Here is an 18,751-nt window from a genome sequence, read left to right as displayed (position 1 = left end):
AGGCTTGTTCAGTCACAGAATATTAAAAGGATCATAGAGGCATATGCATATGAATATTAAATTATTTATGATATTTATTATTTCTGGTGATATATTTTTGGTGAAAGAATGTGTTAGATATTTGTGTGTGAAATTAAAGGTAAGGTTTATATGCATTGAGTTGTGGCTCATATAAACCACTAATATTTTTCAGGAATAAGATATTAATGATGCGTGGGTTGATGTGAGTTACAGTTATTATAAGGGTCGGCGGCTGACGCATTTTGGCAACTTCTCTTCCTCATCATTTTTGCATGTAGATAAATGTATAGTATATAGAGTGGTGAGAGGGTCCCACTACGGATTAGAATGTTTTGAAATATGTACTTGATAAATGTTGATTTTTGAAATGATATAATATGTGTGCTTTTGAAAATTTGAATTTATTTATAGTAGTGCATATGTCATAAGGGTTGGGGTGTGACAATTAAGGCCCAAGTCTTATAGTCAAATACAATATAATTAATGACTCCCTCAGAAGCCCAATTTCATCAATATGTGTCGTCTTCTTATAATTGGGGATCTGCTCTTCCAGTGTCGCCATCACAAACTCGCAGACACAATATACATAAAAATTCAGGCCATTCGAAGCCGGGGCGGAAATCCGGCGGGGCGCGGCTGCATAGGAGGCGGGGGTATGGGTCCGGTTCCGGCCAAGCCCGTGGCTTGGCTGCCAGTATCTCCGTCCTTGGAAATAAACATCCATGTGAAATTATAAAACAAGGTAAAATGGTGTTGAACAAAAACTAAGGTCCATTTCTCGTTCATCTTTTTTACGATTTTGGTCATATACATTCTATTTGGTACTTTTATATCCTTAACCTATCGATTTGGTCCATTTTATCTGAATTTTGTCGAAGGCGTTGATAAGGCTCGTTTCATGCATCGGTTTAAGATTAAAATTACTGTGCATTTGGGAAGTATTAATGTGCGTTATTGAGTTCGAGGTGCGTAGTAAATGCATGTCGGACCGACGTCATATATTGACGGTTAACCATTTTTTGATCCAATTAGTGTACTAACCTACTCAATTAAACACTTAAATAATACTCCCTCTGTCCTACAATTAAGAGTCACACTTTGCCATTTTTGTACGTCCCACAGTAAGAGTCACACTTCATTTTTACTGTAATGGTATGTAGATCTCACATTCTACTAACTCACTTCACTCACATTTTATTATAAAAACAATATAAAAAAGAGGGTCACATATTCTACTAACTTTTCCAACCCACTATTCTTTACCTTTCTTAAAACACGTGTGTAGGGATCAGATCGACAAGATTCACAAATTACCGGGACTTCTTTTGCTATTACACCGCTACTGAGATGACTAGTCTCAGAAGTTACAAGACGGATACAAAAGATTGTTACAAGATTTCTAATCTCTAAGTACATGAATCAAACAATCAGACTACTAGCTATGTTCAGGCCTTCCACCAGTACTGAACATCAAGCTTCCATTGATTGAGTAACCTGTACACTTAAGAAACCAAATCAATAACAAAAGGACCAGATCCTTTGGGATCTAAACGAATCAAGTAACAGAAGACAAGCTAGAAGAATAGGAAATGGCTCAGGTCGCAAAACACGACTGCACCGGGCCAAGGACCTCCTCAATCTTCACCAACAAGTCACAAGAGAGCACAGTGAGACAACCGGACCCCAAAATCCTAGGGATGCTCTGATTACTACAACACACCAACAACCTGAACACAAGATCACCAAACGTCTCACAAACACTGTCAAAGGCCTCAAGAACACAAGGATCTCAAGAATCTAAGAAATCGACCAAATATCTTCAACCGGAAGAACTGACTCGAACACAACCATTCGAATATAGAAGGAAATCTCCAGATCAACACAGAAGTTGAGAGATTAACACTCAAATCTCAGCCGGAGAAGAAGATCGGAGTCATTTCAGAAGAGAGAGAGAAAGAGGAGAGTTCTAGAGAGGCAGAGAGTCATCTAAAGAGAGAGAGAAAAGTGAAGTGAAGTGAACAGAATGAGAGGCAGAAGGGGAATGGGTTGAGTTTATCTCACCCAACAAACACAACCCTACATCTGACGATCCAGACTGAAGATCCACGTGGAAGTGCTACGTGGCAGCTATCGGAGCATCCCTCAATAAGTAACGGGCCAAATTGGGTCACCGTTAGGCAGTTGGGCCACATGAATTAATTCAGCCCAGACTGATTAAATTCAAGCCCACCAGACAATTGATCCATATATTTCACACTGTGCCCACAATAAGAGTGAATTCTATTGTGAGACGGAGGGAGTACTATTAACTAGTTATTTTATACGTATATTACAAATTTAAAAAATCTGGATGCTTCTTTTAAGAAGTACAAAAATCATTTTCTCATTTTCTTTTCTTCCAACATAGAGGCATGGAGATGTTGCATATCACTAGCGGCTCTGGCTGCGGCACCAGACCGTCGGTCGTTGTCCAAGTAAGACATACATTTAACTGCTGCGGCGATAAGATTACAATCTTGTATTTTTTCGAGAAACTAAAAGGAAGGAGTTCGAAGATTGGGGGTTTGGGAACGGTACAAAGAGAATGTGTTTAGGAGCTTCTCTACATGGTGAAAGTCCACTACCATGGTCATTTGTCAAAAGTGAAATAAAATCCAAGCTAAAAGGAAGATAACACAATTAACTAATGCAAAAAAACTTAATATGAGTGTATAGCAATGCACAATCATATTGAAATTAGTGTATATTTACATTCATACGCGAGTAATAAAAATCTGCTGATCCAGATAATAACCCACGTGTCTACATATACATGCCCCATATCTCCTTTTGGTCTGTCCAATATTTCATGTTTCATTTACTTTTTTTGGTTAATGGACCCTCATATTCCAATGACGATGTATGTCACAGTGGACATTTTATCATTGACCAAAAGTTTGTAGCATGCTGAATAAAAAAATGTCACCATTAAAATAAAATTATTATTAAATCTTGTACATACATATATATTTTTAATTTTAAGCTTCTTAGAGCATCCCCATCCATGCTCTTACCAAAGAGCATGGATGTGGGCCCGGACCCACTTTTATTTATTTTTTACTCCCTGCTCTTCCCCAAGAGTACAACATCCACATCCATGCTCTTTTTGCAAGAACATGCTCAAGGGTCCCACCATTCCATTATTTAATTTAAATACTTCGATTACTAAAAATATTTCTACAATATAAAAATACATCAAAGATATAAAAATTACATAATTAAATCCTAAAAAATAAAAATTACAAACTTAAAATGCTAAAAAATATCCCCGTGGAAGACTAGTTCTCTGGCCCTATCCCCAATGTTTATCGGAGACCTCCTATCATTGCCCGATGCGCTTCAAGTTGCTCGGGAGACATGTGAGACGTCTCGGCCATATTGAGTTGAGCCAAGAGGGTACACAACGAGTTGGTGGGGGGTTGAGGTGGCACTAAGGGAGCGGGAGCGGCGCGATGGCGGTTGGTCGTCGCCTGTTTCCTTCCTTGCGGCCGTCGTTGGGAACTGCTTGGGCCGGTGTCGGGGCTACTCAAGTTAGCTCCGGCAAGCTGGCTTGCCACCTCATCCTCGCCGGCGTCGATAGGGATACCGACCTCGACCGTTTGCTGGAGGAGGATGATACGCCTCCCTTATACTTCGGATGCACACGTACCTCCTGCCAAGCATTGAGGTACTTGAATGGTTTGTAATATTAGGATTGGTAGGTCACCAAGATGGCACTGATGATGTCGAGCTCGCTCCTGCCGCTCCCCGCCGACCGCTCTTCCTGGAGGTAATACCCCTGGAACTTTTGGATTTCTCTGTTGGCTTTGAAGATGGCATTGCGCACCATACTCTCATTGCGCTCGATGGTGTCATCCGGTCGGTTTCATTGTACCGGCGAGAGACGCGCCACCAAAATCTATCCACGCTTTAGTTCATGCCAACCTCCGGATCTTCGGAGATTGCCAAATAGGCTTTGAATAACTGATCCATCTCCCCCGGAGTGTACGGAGTGTGGACGTGAGTGTCACCGCCATGGCCCTGAACACGAACACCACGAGGAGTAGGAGTAGGAGTAGGAATGGGAGGAGTTTGAGTGCCGCTTCTCCCTCCCGTTCCGAGTTCGGGTGCCCACCCGTATTGCCCATTGGGGGCATCTTGGTCGTCCACCGGGTAAGCCGGTAGCCACCTGAAATTTGAGAACCTTGGGTTTGAGGAGGGGCCGAGAATTGCGTTTCCGGACTAGGGAATGGTTGTGAGCCGAACCATTCGTGGTTCCAACCGCGGGGTCGAAGGGGTGATCGTTGGAGTCGGACATTCTTTTTGTAAGAGTGAAAGATTGAGAATTGATGAGAGAATTTAGATGAGAATTGTGTAGTGTGGTGGAAAATTTTTTGTTTGGACTTGAGGGTATTTATAGATGAAAATGTGAATTTGGGGGAAAAAATTGAAAAATAAATTAAAAGTTGGGAGAAAACGGATATAATTTATTGGGAAGTGGGAAAAAATATTTTTTTAAAATTTAAAAATGATTTTTTAAATTAAATTCGATTTTTTTTTAAAAAAAAATTGAAAATGTGAACGGGTATGTTGTTGGGCAATCCCGTCGCGTCACGTAAGCCTGCTCAGTGGTACGGACGTGCTCGATGCATCAGGCAGCGCGTTGCCGTGCCAGCAACACGGACGCCGTCCGTCCCAGCGATCACCGATGCAGATGCTCTTACGCCCAAAATACTTGGATGAAGCCCAATACTTTGGATTTACGGTATAATCTTATTAATAGTATATGGTAGAGCTTAGGATATTTGGGTTTGGTCATCTGGTTAACAATCACACCGGTGCTGCAGCCATTATTTAGATCATACAGAAAAAGCATTCAATTCCAAATTTGTAGTTCACAAATCTGTAGGTTGGGAATACTCATTGGTTACATAGAAACATGAAAAAATTGAGAAATAAAAAGAAAAAGAAAGACCAACAAATGTTAGAATCTCCATTTGGATCTCATTCATGTACTTTTGATGGGTTCTTATCCTATGACTAGCACTCCTAACACAATTGTTATAATTGGATTATTATATTGCGATCATCTGTCGAAGTCAAGATCCATCACATATTTCATCACATCTGTCGAGTCCTAACCCATCCAACAAATCTTGACCCGTCAAACAATATTACACAGTACAAGATTCCACATTCTCAGTAGCAAATGCCTAAATTCCCTGGTCTGAACTCAAAATCACACACTTACACTGCGACAATTCCGTCGCCTTATACGTTCTCAAGCATTGATTGGAATTTCAGTAACACACATCTTGCTTGTTAGCTGCACTAATCTCTTCGTTACCTCATCCATTTCTACACCGTCCTTCTTCATCCTTTCTGCTACAATAAGCGGCATTTTACCCGCATTTGCATAGGTTTGCAGAAGCGAGTTGTAGATCTCCGTATTCACATAACCAACGCGACCAAGAGCTGAAAGCAATTTCTCAGCAACGTCAACATCACCGGACTCCTCCACGAGCGCAAGGACTTGTTGCACTAGCTTCTCATCCGGATCCCATTGTCTCACACTGCAAATGGCTCTCTTGAAGCAGTCAACTGCTTCTTCAACCTGCTTTTGTTTCAAGTAGCCCCAAGTGAGAAGCTCCCAAGTGGTGTAGCCCGGCACTATCTTGCTGTCCACCATACGACTGTAAAAGGTTTTGGCCTTGTCCATTTGTTCGTTGTTGATGTAGGCCGCAAGCAGCAAATTTGGGACCCTCGAATCCTTGGTTGGAGAAACGGACTCCCATTCATCGTACAGCTTCTCAGCCTCTTGAAATTGTTTAAGTTTCAGTAAGGAAGTGATCATGCAAGTGTACTCCACATCATTCAGCTTGCGGAAAGTGGACTGCATCTTTTTCCATATTGCACGAACATCATTCTTGTTTTCCAGAGCTGTATGTAAACTGATTAGTGACGCATATGCCACTCTAACTTTTCGGGAGACCTTCTTCTCCATATCCTTCAGGGCAGACACTGCTTCTTCCCGGAATGAGTTCTTGATGTACATGCTCGCCATTGTGCTGTGCGTCACCCAGTCTGGTTCAATTTTGGCCTCACTTAGCTCACGAAATACCTTTCTGGCCGTTTCAACAGCGTCCTGAGAGGCACATGCAGCCAGCCAAAGGTTATATGTGACGATATCTGGAGATGTAACCTTCTTCACCTCTTTAATAAGTTTTGGAATCTTCTCCAGTTGTCCTGTGGAAACGTATAGAGAGAGCATATGGTTATAGGGAACCGGAGATTTCAAGTAATCATTTTCTGACATCTTCTTCATCAGTGCCTCAGCCTTTTCCGATTCCTTGCAATGGACATAGGTGTGGAGAAGAGCACTACACGTTATAGGATCTATCATGTTTTCAGGGAGGTCTACAAAAAACTTCTCTGCACTGTTTAAACCCCGAACCTTTGCAACTAAATCCAAGTGGATTGCAAAATCCCCAGACATCAGCTTCATATCTTCTTGTGTTCTCATCCATTCACAAACCTACAAAGTACAAACAAGACCAAATACCACTGTAAATTTTAGATCATAAATTGCGACCAATGGTTAACTGATTATTGTTTCTAATACATCGTTAAGAATAATTGTTTAGCTTATAATACACTTTTATCACTGATAGTTTTAAGAATTTACAGTACTCCTAAGAATTCTCGAATGAACAAACGACATGAAAATAAAAAACAACATGTGGCGTGAAGCTCAAAGGAAGAAATAAGAAATTCTCAGAGCTTTGTCAAATATTGAAGTAGCAAACTAGCAAAGGACACAATGTCTTCGGAGAATCAATGATTAAGACAATTATGTAAAAGAAAGCATTTTACTGAATGTTGAACATTAAATATCCTCTGATGATTAAAACATGAGTTGAGACTTGAGAAATGCTAAAAGCTTCTTAATGGCAGGCTCTAATAAAACCCTCGTCCCAAATTTGAATTGAGTTCAACACTTGGATGTGATAGGGTAACCATCAACAAAGATATAAATGCATTTGCTTCACTGCTAAATTCCACAATTACATAGAGGATTGACACATTTTCTGAAAATGAGAGGGGGGGGGGAATGCAAATACAGCCTTCTTAACTTGGATATTTTGCTCGCACTAAAACTTCTGCTCAATTGAGATAAACAGAGACAAACGTGACAGAGCAAATCAAACATTCTATAAATTAACTAAGCAGCAGCATAAAAATTACTACAAGTAATTAGGAAAATAAGCAGATTTAGAACCTCGAGAGCATGTTTATAACGCTTGAGGCTCCGTAGCTCGCGAACAATCCGATTGAGCTCGTATTTTTGCACCAGGCGCCCCTCTTCCTTCCACTTTCTTATCGCCACCACGGCGCTCCGCTTCGAATACACCAGAGCAAACATCCGCCGCCCAAGCGTGTCCCTGCCGCCGCCTTTCGTTCTATTCGAGGCGCCGTCTATACGCTCCGTCGATTGCGTCTCCTGCGCCGGCGCCGGCGCCGACAAGACGGCAGTCTTCGTCGAGAAGCGCTGCGCGGCGGCGGCGGCGACGGACGTTCGAGCGATACGGCGCAACATTTCCACAAATACAAGAAATCAATGTGCAGACTGCGAGACTAATTTCTGTTTTCTTTAACCTCTACATGGGTCGGCCCAATATCATAATGGGCTTAAGTAGATAACACTAGATATTCATTTTTATCATAATGGGCTTAAGCACCACCCCTCACGCTACGATTTCTCTCTCTTTTGGGAAGTGGTTGATGAATTTATTGGACAAATTGGTTGGTAGTGTTGGTTTTCGCTATACAGGGAAGAACTATTTTTACAAGGAGGATAATTTGGGGAAGAAGTGTTAGTAGTGCTGGTTAGTAGTCCGGACCGACGATTCCGGTACGATTTCGGTTCAGAAAATTTCAAACTTAAACCGAAGTACGGTTCTTAGACCACGTTTATTGGTGTTACGTGGTCGACTGCCACGTCAATGGCAATAAAAAAAAACTATTTCAATTGGTCTCTCTCACATTGAATGCGGTTGCATTTCATGTGACCACAGACCGCTGGTTGCCCTCTTTATCGGCCAATGGGATTGTGCCAGCACAATATTATTGGTTGATATTTATTTTTTTTAATTTATATATCTTTAGTATATTATATTAAAAATTATATCAAAATTCATAATTTTTCTTCCTCTATAAATAAAGACCACATTTGTTATAGTTTTGCATAAAAAAAATATCATATTTTCTCCTCCTATAATCCTCCTTGTTTGATAGAATTTCATATTTTTTAGTTTTCTTTGTTGTTAACTATGGAGGATGATGCGAATAATATATTCTCCGATTCCCCAAATTTCTATCATTCCCAAAACTTCAATCCTTCCCAAGATTATTTCCCTAGCTTTGATGATTTTCCAAATTCTAATCAATTTCAAAGTTCATTTCAAACCAACATTCAAGCCAAGACATATCACGAACCAACATGAGTACTTCAAACACTCCACATGGTTGGAGCGAGCAAGAAGACATTGCATTAATGTTTGCTTAGTGTTTCGTGAGCATGAATGCAATTGTTGACACCAACCAAACTAGTGCTCATCTATGGCAAAATGTTCTTGATCAATATGAGTAAACAAGAAAAGAAAATCCAGGAATGGGCCAACAAAGAAGTTCGGAGTCATTGAGACAACGCTACGAACGACTCAACACAAATGTCACGAAGTGGTTTGGTGCATACAAACATGCACATGATAGAGCTACCAATGGCTAGTCTAAAGAGGACATTGAGAAAACCGCTCAACAACTGTGTGGTAAGAGCAAGTTTACTCACCATAAGGTATTTGAGGAGGTGATGAGATACAATCCTAAGTGGGAATTGAAATTGAATAGCACCAGTTCAACACGTTTCCAGCCAGATGAAGATAGTCTTGAAGAAAGTCGTGGGAGCTAAAAAAGGTCAAGGACTAGTGAGGAATGAGAACCTCAAATCGACTCCATTCCTGAGAGTCGTTCTTCAACATTGCAACGTCTTATTGGAAGAGATGAAACTAAGGCTTAAGGCTAAAAGAAAAGGCAAAGAAGTTGCAACACCATCATATACAATTCATAATGATTTCACAGCAGCACTGCATGAAATGAGAGTCACACGTGAAAGAGAATGTGATATTCAGAACAGAAGATCAAGGCAGCTAATGATATTCAGGAACGGAACATCAAGGCAGCTATCCTTACTCCGCTGATGGCTAGAGGGACTTCACTCCAGAAGAAGAAGATCTGAAACGCGATCTAATAGCAAAATTGTTTGGGAAGCGATCGTAGTTTATCTGTTTTCAACTATGTTTCTTAGTATGTAACTTTCAACTTATGTTGCTTAGTATGTAACCTTTAATTTATGTTGCTTATGTAACTTCCAGTTTATGTGATAAGCTCTTCAATCAAAGCATGAATAGATGAAATGTGGAATCCTATGCTCAACAAATCAAAGTATGACTACATGACAAGTCATTTTCTATCAAAAGTGGTGGTGAAATCCAATTACAACCCATGTGATCGCAAAAATCAAAGTATAACTACATGACAAGTCATACTTTTTTTGGACCACCGTAACCGTAAATCTTGACACCTCTAGATGGAAGCTTAAATATTCAATAAATTAGTTTCAATTGATTTTTTGTTTTCGAATAAAAATAATACTAGTATTAATTTGTAAGCATAATTTGTGTTGATTTGGGGTTTTGGGCTATTTGTGATTAAAATGATTAATTTAATTGATATATTTCTTTAAAATAAATAAATTTACTATTTAAATAAGAAATAAGTTAAATTTTTTACCAGTATTATCTTAAACAAGGAAAATATAAGAACCAGAAAGAGTTACTTGTAAACTCGATTGGCACCTCGATAATACTGCATTTGCAAGTTTTACTCTATCACACTTTGTTAATTCTACTGAAGGATATTGCTTTAATTTTCAAATAGTTTTGGTAAATGTTGACTGCCTCGTAATAATAAAATGTGATGTAATTATATCGAAAATAAAATGCAGTGATTCTAGACAATTGACCCTTAATTTCGGCTCAGCCACTTAAACCACCTATTCCATTATCGGGATTGGACCACCAATTTTACCAAATTTAGCTGAAAGCATATGATACCAACTGCATATGTGACTCACTGTTGGATAAAAGAGAAAAAAAAAGCATTACGATTTACGACAACACTCATACTCCTTTAGACATTTATTTAACTAATGAATTACTGAATGATGTTAAAAATTACTCTTTCGGCTATGATTGTAAAAATTATTCGTACCATATCATAAATATTTTATTTCCACCTTTCGGCTATCGTGTCATTTATTTTTATTTTCGCCGTTCTTTAAAAATTCTACTTTACTATTTTTAGCAATATTTTAAAAATTAGACCGATAAATGAACCGATGAAGCTATTGATTTATGATTCAATCGATCGGACCAGTTCAATCAGTCGAACTAGTTTGTATGAATAAAAAGTTTTATGACTCACCTATTATCAACTTTTTCAATCTAATTTTAATTATTTCAATTTAATTTTAATTGCATTTAACTTTTTGAATCTAATTATAATTATATTTTTTAAAATTAGTGTCAGATCAAAAGACGATAGTAAATTATAAGGGATAGAGGGAGTGGTTTACTAGTAAATGAAATTATCCAAGAAAGTTGGGTGAAAAATGAAGCGCACAAATCTAACCTAAATCAATCACCTAAATCAACCCATAAACAAGCGCTAAATCGATGCCAGGTGGCGGTGCAACCTCCGGCAACCGGACGAGCGTCCGAATCGCCGTAATCGGCGACCGCGGCACCGGTAAATCCAGCCTCATCGCCGCCTCCGCCGCCGAGTCCTTTCGCCCCGAAGTTCCTCCCGTCCTCCCTCCCACTCGCCTACCGTCCGATTATTATCCCGATAACGTCCCCATCATCATCATCGACACCTCCAGCAGGTACGCAAATGTTTTAGTCTCGTTTTCTCGTAGTTGATTGATTGATTCGTTCATCTGTGGATGCAGTTTGGAGTATAGAGGGAAGCTTGCTGAGGAATTGAAGCGCGCCGATGCTGTAGTCTTGACATATGCATGCGATCAGCCTCTCACGCTGAATCGCCTCAGTACATTCTGGCTCCACGAGCTTCGAAGATTAGAGGTTCGAATTGTTTGGATGTTTTTCTACGATGCTGCTGCGCTGTTATTGGATGTAATCATTGGTTTAGACTTTTGTAATCTGCTGTGAGCTCTTTTTTCATTCATCCTTTTCCACCATAATTAATTAAACTAGAAGGAAGGTGAAGAAACTATGCTCTTTTTATCCACGTTCATTGAAGATGTAAAACTAATTGACTGTTTGTATGAGCTAGTCAATTAATTGAACAGCTGATCTCTGCATATATAACTTGGAAATGAGTGAGCTCGATCATCCTGGTGATTTTTCTTAGCAGCACATTCTTTTAAAACTAGCTGATAAGAGAATTTGTTTGAGTTTGGTTTCAAAAATCAAGAGTTTGAGCTGAACCAATATTGTAGAAATTAGAAACTACCTCTTTTCTTAGTTAAGTTATCCAGTGTCAATTCCCTTAAAAGCTTAATTGGCATGGTCGTTGAGATGCGCATGCAGCTGACAGATGTTTATTTTGCATTTGCAACTTATATTTTATGATGAAATTGATCTGTTTTGTGTTCTATTGCCATATTGGTGATTGTCAATGTTTTTACGTGAACTCAAATATGGCTTGTCAATTGGGATTGTTTAGATCAGAGCACCAGTAATTGTGGCTGGTTGCAAGCTCGATAGGCGAGATGAAGAGTACAATTTGAGTGTTGAAATGATGCCGCTTATGCAGCAGTTTCGGGAGATTGAGACTTGCATAGAATGTTCGGCAGCTAATATGCTCCAGGTTTGAGATAATGTTCAACATGTTTTATGACTTCCATTTTAACTTCTCATAAGAATTTAGAATTTTCTTCAGATAACCGAAGTCTTTATTGATCGTTTAGATCCAAGAAGTGTTTTACTTTGCTCAAAAGGCTGTCCTACACCCAACAGCTCCTCTGTTCGATCAAGAAACCCAAGCTTTAAGACCAAGATGCATGAGAGCGTTGAAAAGGATATTTATTCTTTGCGACCTTGATATGGATGGTGCTCTCAATGATGACGAGCTAAATGAATTTCAGGTATTTTTAATTTTCTTCTTATCTATATATTGATGATAACTTTTCTCATGTTCTCTACAGTTCTTTTAACTTTGTCTAATTGCTTATATGTAGGTGAAATGCTTCAATTCTCCTTTGCAACCTGCTGAAGTAGTGGGTGTTAAGAGTGTTGTTCGGGAAAAGTTGCCTGAAGGGGTGAATGAACTTGGTCTTACCTTGACAGGGTTTCTTTTTCTTCATGCTCTTTTTATTGAGAAAGGACGAATTGAGACCACATGGACTGTGTTGAGAAAGTTTGGCTATAATGATGAGCTAAAACTTGGTGATGATTATTTATCCTTTTCCAAAAAAAAGGCTCCAGATCAGGTGATTTCCAGCTGTGTTTCTGTTCATTGAACAATGACTGTGATAATATTTCTTCGAATCACCAAAAAATTGGTGAAAGATCATCAAAGCTTAGTTTTAATTTTTAAAATGATTTTTGGATTGAAGATATGAATAATTGTTTAAATTGTTTGGTGGGGTATCACAATTTATTAGGGGAAGTAATGTGTGCTGTATAGGTATAGAAGTTATCAACGCACACTGACACTCACATTTACTCCTATTAGATTTTTGCGAACCGTAATGGAAAAGGAATCATTTTTCTCATTGTTAGCAAAAGGAGAACCACCATAGAAAATGATTTGGTTTTCCATATCTGTAACACTTTTCATGATTTTGGATATGATATTTGCTTTTATAACAAATTTTAAGATGCCATGTACGGATTTGAAATTTTGTAATTAACTAGTTACTGATTCTCCATTTCTCCTGGCTTAAAGAGGCGTTTGTGAGGCGCACCTAGAAATTGCATCCGAGGCGGCGATAGCCTCATGTGTGGGGTTTGAAGTTTCTACTTTTCCAGTTTTTTCTGGCTTCTTGAGGCCTGAAAGTGAATTGGCTTTCATGTTTAAGCCCCAGTTCGAAGTGGGTTGTGTAAAAACAATCCTAATTAGGATTATTAAAGATGAAAAAGTGGAAAAAGTGAAACCCAAAGAAACCCTATGTTCTGATTCTTTTGAAGAGTTCCGGTCCTCTCAACTTCGCTGTCAATCTCCTCTCACATATGTAATTATTAGACTTTAATATGGGATTTTAAAGAGTTAAGATTAGTTAATGAACTTATGATTTTGTTTGTTTTCATATACTACCTCCGTCCCATTAGAAATGAAACATTTGCTTTTCGGCACGAGATTTTATGTAGGATTGTTTTGTGAGTTAATGAGGAGAGAATAAGTAAGAGAGATGAAAAAGTAGAGATGATGTTATTTTCATTTTAGGAAACATTTCATTTTAAATGGGACAACTCAAAAGGGAAAATATTTCATTTTTAATGGAACAGAGGGAGTATTTGCCATGGTTACGTGTTCAGTCTATTAGTCATGAATTTATGGCTTGATTTCTTCCAGGCTTGAGTCGGGCAGGGCCATTGGAAAACGCCTTGAGGCTTAAAACACACTGTATAAACATTTCTGATTCTTCAACTGGATCCTGCGATAGTCGCTTCTAATGATTTCTAATAAAGTCTCCTTTGCCACAAAAAGAATTGTTATCCTTATGTGGATGATATATGTTCCTTTATATTGAGCCTCCTATCATTGAAGTCTATATACAGTCATGAATAGTTATTAGTTAAAATTATTTGACATGACAGTTGTTTTGAGTTGATGTACTGGTATATTGTTCCACTATCTTTTTAATACTTTCCTCTGTAAGCATTTACCTTATTCTTCTGTTATGCTTGTGTCCTTGCAGAGTGTTGAATTAACTAGTGAAGCAGTAGAGTTTTTAAAGGGAATCTTCAGCACATTCGATGATGATAAAGTATGTCATAGTCGTTACTATCTTACTAGTTCTTTTAGAACGGGGCAGATTTACTGCATTGACCAATTGGTCTCTCTGTATACTATAACTTATTATGTGATTGTTTGGCTTGTTTTGATGTTTGAGTCCTATATACACCATTTCTTTGAGATTCATTACATTTGAAATTAGCTGTATGAACTAAGGGTATTAAAATTTTGACTATGTTGTCGATCAGCCATTAATCAAACTAAGTTACCCATCTATTGAAAGAGGAAAAAAGAATCACAAAAGGACAAGTTGAACAGCATATTTCATGAAGATAATTTTGCTTACGGAACATCGATACCTATATAGTTTGAAACTCAAGTTCTTTCTGTCACTAGCAAACCTAGTTATAAGGTTTACAAGCACAGACATTGATACCTATTGATGTTTTGATGGAGTATTATTTGCATATGCTTATTGTGTCTACTGCCTTTGTGCTTTTATAGGATGGAGTTCTTCGGGAAAATGAGCTTGAAGATCTATTTTCAACTGCACCAGAAAGGTAAACATAATCTAATTTTTTGTTGTTGTTGTTGTTGTTGTTTTTCTCCCTCCTCTTCAGACATCATTTATATTTTAACCTCATTTTTTTTTCTATTATAAATCTATTCAACCTTAGAATGGTAAGGATCCATTTCTCTGGTTGTTTGTGTTCGTTTGAATTTTTTGTGGGTGAACCGTGCATGTATAAGATTGATTTTCAAGCCGGCTGTGATAGATGGAACAAAGTATTTTTGCCAGCAATTGGATCCCGGTCCTCTTACCTTTTGCACAAATTAGCATCATAAGTAGTAATTTTTTCCTTTGTCTTTCTGATATTCCTGACATTGTTTTTATTTTGCAAATTCAGTCCTTGGGATGAAGATCCTTATAAGGATGCAGTTGATAAAACTCCACTGCGGGGGTTGTCTCTTTCTGGATTTCTATCTCAGGTGTGTTTGCCTGAAAGCTCTTCTTGAATTTGTTCTTATTCTAACAAGTAACAAATGAATAGGTTGTCCATTATATAAGACCAGAGTTTCTGCAAAATGATAGAAGATTATTCTCGCATCACCTGAAGTATCCATGTAATTATTAATATTGTCATTTATAAGAACAAATATGTCTGAATGGGGGTTGATCAATATGGTTTTCATTAAGTTTCTATCTTTCCGAACATATAGTCTTTAAAATCACAAATTGAGTATGTAATTTCAAAAAAAGTTCTAACTGTAGCAACAGATATATGGACACGCCAGCATTTAGGCACTAAGAAAACAGATTGTGATTACACACAAGAATAAATAAATTAATTAAGGTGAAATATTTAATGCCACAATTGAAAATCTGTGTTATAATTGCAAAATCATTTATTTAAATTCACAGTCGTTGATGATATTAAGGATTAATCCAAATAGAAATGTACAGTTATATGATTAACTTAAAAATGTAGGAATTTAATGTCAGTTTCATCGTACAATCTTATGGTGAGCTATCGTTAACGTAAATAATTTCCTTCTGCTTTTGTATAAAGTTAAAGCATAGCTCACACTTTTATTACGGAGTACTACAATATCTTATTGCTTGTTTGCTCTATATTTTTCCATGAAATTAAGTGGTTAACTCAAAGCGTATTTGTTTCCCTTACTTCATGAAATTATGTTTTTGTTTTTTACTTTCATGTCTAATTTTTGGTGCAGTGGGCTCTTATGACATTGTTGGAACCTGCTCAAACTATAGCCAACTTGATATATGTTGGCCTCAACTGTGATGCAGCATCAGCCCTAAACATCACTAGGAGTAGATTACTAGATAAGAAGAAACAACAAACAGAGCGAAATGTCTTCCACTGCTTTGTTTTTGGACCTAAAAAAGCTGGAAAATCTGCTTTGCTGACATCATTGCTTGGAAGGTGGCGTCTTAAACAATCTTTTATATAGCCATGAATCGGTCGTAGTATCTGTATTCATTCTTATTACTATTAATAGAATATGCTCTTCCAACTACAGGCCATTTTCTGAAAATTATACTCCGACAACTAGTGAAAGATATGCTGTGAATATTGTTCAGCAACACGCTGTGAGTATTAATAGTAAAGTCCATTTGCTATAATAACTTCTATCATTGAAATATTAAACCAAGTTGTCCAACTCACTACTTTGCACAAAAGATGGTTGAATGTGGCCTTAGGATAACAAACTATCTTTGGATGCAGTACTTTCTTAGAAAGTGAGTCTTTGGAGAAAGTATCCATCTTATCGCGAAGAATACCATGATTTCAGTTGAGGAGTTCGAAATTAGGTTCAATAAGAGGCCTCTTTATGTGCTTATATCCGCCTTGCATTCATTGGATTCCTTACAAATCCAGGTTAGCTTAGCTATCTCTAAGGTCAATGATAAAATTCGTGAAAGAGACTAGATTCTTCTACAGAGTTAAGATTCTTTGCAACCTTTTCGAACACTCCAGAATCTAACCTTTCCTTCTTCTTTTAGAAGCTCATTACATAGTTACGTTATAGAGTCTTGGACTCTCTAGCATCATATGAGTTTCTAGTTTCTACCTGTTAGCTTGACCCTAGAGAGGTTTCTAGAGATTCTAAGAACCTCTATAATAGGCTTAGAGAAAATTTTATGTGATACAGGATTGGGTGTGATAAATTGGTATTCATGCTGTTCGTGTTTTTGTTTTTAAATTGCATAGTCAATTGATTGATTTTTTCTATTTTGCTTGTTTTAATTGCATGGTGATAAATTGGTATTCATGTTGTTCGTGGTTTTTGTTTTTTAACTGTAGTCAATTGATTGGTTATTTCTATTTTGCTTGTTTTAATTGCAGGGTAATAAGAAGACATTGATCCTCCAGGAGATACCAGAAGACGGAGTTAAGAAACTTTTATCTAAAAAAGAATCTTTGGCTGCTTGTGATGTAGCTGTTTTTGTGTATGACAGGTTAGGATACTTTGCACACTAGTGCTAGCAATTTACCAGGATTTTTCTCAGATTGTAAAATCATACCATGATTAAATTATTGTTTGTATTTGTTTTGATTTTAATGAGGCAATATATGATTGAATATAGTGGCTCCTCCTGTCATGGTCTCACTGATTTGTTATTATTAAATTTTTTTCTCCTAGCTCAAGCGAATCTTCTCTTAATGGAGCAGTAGAATTGCTATCTTATGTCGCAAGGCAGGGGGAAGAGAGTGGTTTTGGGATGCCTTGTCTCCTGATTGCAGCAAAAAATGATTTGGACACAAGTTCAACGTCAAACAGGGATTCAGCCAAGGTACTTTGATCTCTCTTTGGCTCTATTTTCCTCACTTTCGAAACTTGTATTAAGAGAAAATGACTAATAAACTGATATAGTGTGATTTGGGTTCTAACTAGAATTTACCCTCATGGTTTCTTGTTCTAGATTTGTGTGGATATGGGGATCGATGCACCTATTGCTATAAGTGTGAAAGAAAGAGATATAAATGATGTCTTTTCCAGAATTGTGAATGCAGCTCAGCAGCCCCATCTCAATGTTCCCGAAACTGATCAAGGGCGCAGCCAAAAGCGATACAAGAAGCTTGTTAATAATGCTCTCATGTGTCTCTCAGGTACACCCTTATACTAGAGTATGTCTAATAACATATCAAGTTGACATAGCCCTTGAAGCTGACCCAAGTTAGGTGTATAACTGCATGGCGGAATAAGGCTTAAAATGTGTTTCTTGCTGCTTATCTAACGTTCTGTTCTGACTTGATTATGTTAAAATTACAGTTGGAGCTGCAGCTACCTTTCTCGGGTTGGTTGCATACCGAACCTATGCTGCAAGGAAGAACACGTGAAGTTAGATTGGCAATTCTTTGGTAATTTAATTAAATCAGTAGACTTTTTACATTCTCAAATTTTTTAGATTCTTAACTGAAGAATATTATGAAATTTTCTTTTCAAACTAGGCAGTTCAAATTTATTTTCATGCTTGTGCTGAATCATGTTACTGCTATTAAATAGGATTCTTGAACTAGGTTGCTTGGGAATAGCTGACGTTGAGAATTATGTGTTGATGCAGGAGTCTGAATGTAAGAAAGATGAGGGCTTCGAATTGGAAAAAGAGGAAAACAGGAATTACGTTGGAACAGTAGGCACATCGGCTCGAGCCCAACTTACAGCATGGTCCTTGTTTAAGATGCTTGTAGTCTCAATCCTAAATAATTTTAAGACTCTGATATTTAAGTGTGTTTTCCTAATAATTTTGGTCTTTATCTGGGGTTTGGGACATCACTGATGTGTTAATGGTTTTCTACTATGTGCGAAGTGCGAACCCTCTAGCATAAGTGTTTATATTGGGAAAGCACGTGCTTTTTACATAGCTCTGTCACATAGCTTTTGCATTATCAATTATTGTACAAAGAAATACTCCCTCCGTCTATGAAAATTTGTCCCAGTTTTCCATTTCCGTCCGTCTCCCAAAATTTGTCCCATTTCATTTTTACCATTTTTGGTAGTGGACCCCACATTCTACTAACTCATTCCTACTCACATTTTATTATAAAACTAATATATAAAAGTAGGACCCACAATCCACTAACTTTTTCAACTCACTTTCCATTACATTTCTTAAAACCCGTGCTCGGTCAAACCGGGACGA

General features: G+C 37.8%; 2 protein-coding genes across 3 annotated transcripts; one reads left to right on the top strand and one right to left on the bottom strand.

Annotated features, from left to right (window-relative positions):
• Nucleotides 1-5,130: 5,130 nt before the first annotated feature.
• On the bottom strand, nt 5,131-7,648 carry LOC125201810 (pentatricopeptide repeat-containing protein At4g02820, mitochondrial). The gene is made up of 2 exons (XM_048100068.1): nt 7,319-7,648; nt 5,131-6,574 (listed from the first exon to the last, which is right to left on the bottom strand). Exons 1-2 carry the CDS (start codon nt 7,634-7,636, stop codon nt 5,321-5,323), a joined length of 1,572 nt encoding a protein of 523 aa, XP_047956025.1. The 5' UTR covers nt 7,637-7,648; the 3' UTR covers nt 5,131-5,320.
• Nucleotides 7,649-10,748: 3,100 nt separating this feature from the next.
• On the top strand, nt 10,749-18,559 carry LOC125201511 (mitochondrial Rho GTPase 1). Of its 2 annotated transcripts, XM_048099660.1 has the most exons (15): nt 10,753-11,041; nt 11,108-11,240; nt 11,845-11,988; nt 12,089-12,265; nt 12,359-12,610; nt 14,042-14,110; nt 14,584-14,639; nt 14,988-15,069; nt 15,817-16,028; nt 16,126-16,195; nt 16,953-17,065; nt 17,251-17,401; nt 17,531-17,717; nt 17,881-17,969; nt 18,173-18,559. In XM_048099660.1, exons 1-14 carry the CDS (start codon nt 10,833-10,835, stop codon nt 17,946-17,948), a joined length of 1,923 nt encoding a protein of 640 aa, XP_047955617.1. In that variant the 5' UTR covers nt 10,753-10,832; the 3' UTR covers nt 17,949-17,969; nt 18,173-18,559. The 2 variants fall into 2 exon arrangements, 1 of the variants encoding a protein (XP_047955617.1); XR_007172917.1 differs by lacking the exon at nt 18,173-18,559 and having other exon boundaries at nt 10,749-11,041; nt 17,608-17,717.
• Nucleotides 18,560-18,751: the final 192 nt, after the last annotated feature.

This window comes from Salvia hispanica, chromosome 1 (assembly GCF_023119035.1).
Source record: "Salvia hispanica cultivar TCC Black 2014 chromosome 1, UniMelb_Shisp_WGS_1.0, whole genome shotgun sequence".
NCBI lineage: Eukaryota > Viridiplantae > Streptophyta > Magnoliopsida > Lamiales > Lamiaceae > Salvia > Salvia hispanica.
Note: the sequence above shows the minus strand (reverse complement) of the source record. Positions and strands in the feature narration are given on the sequence as shown.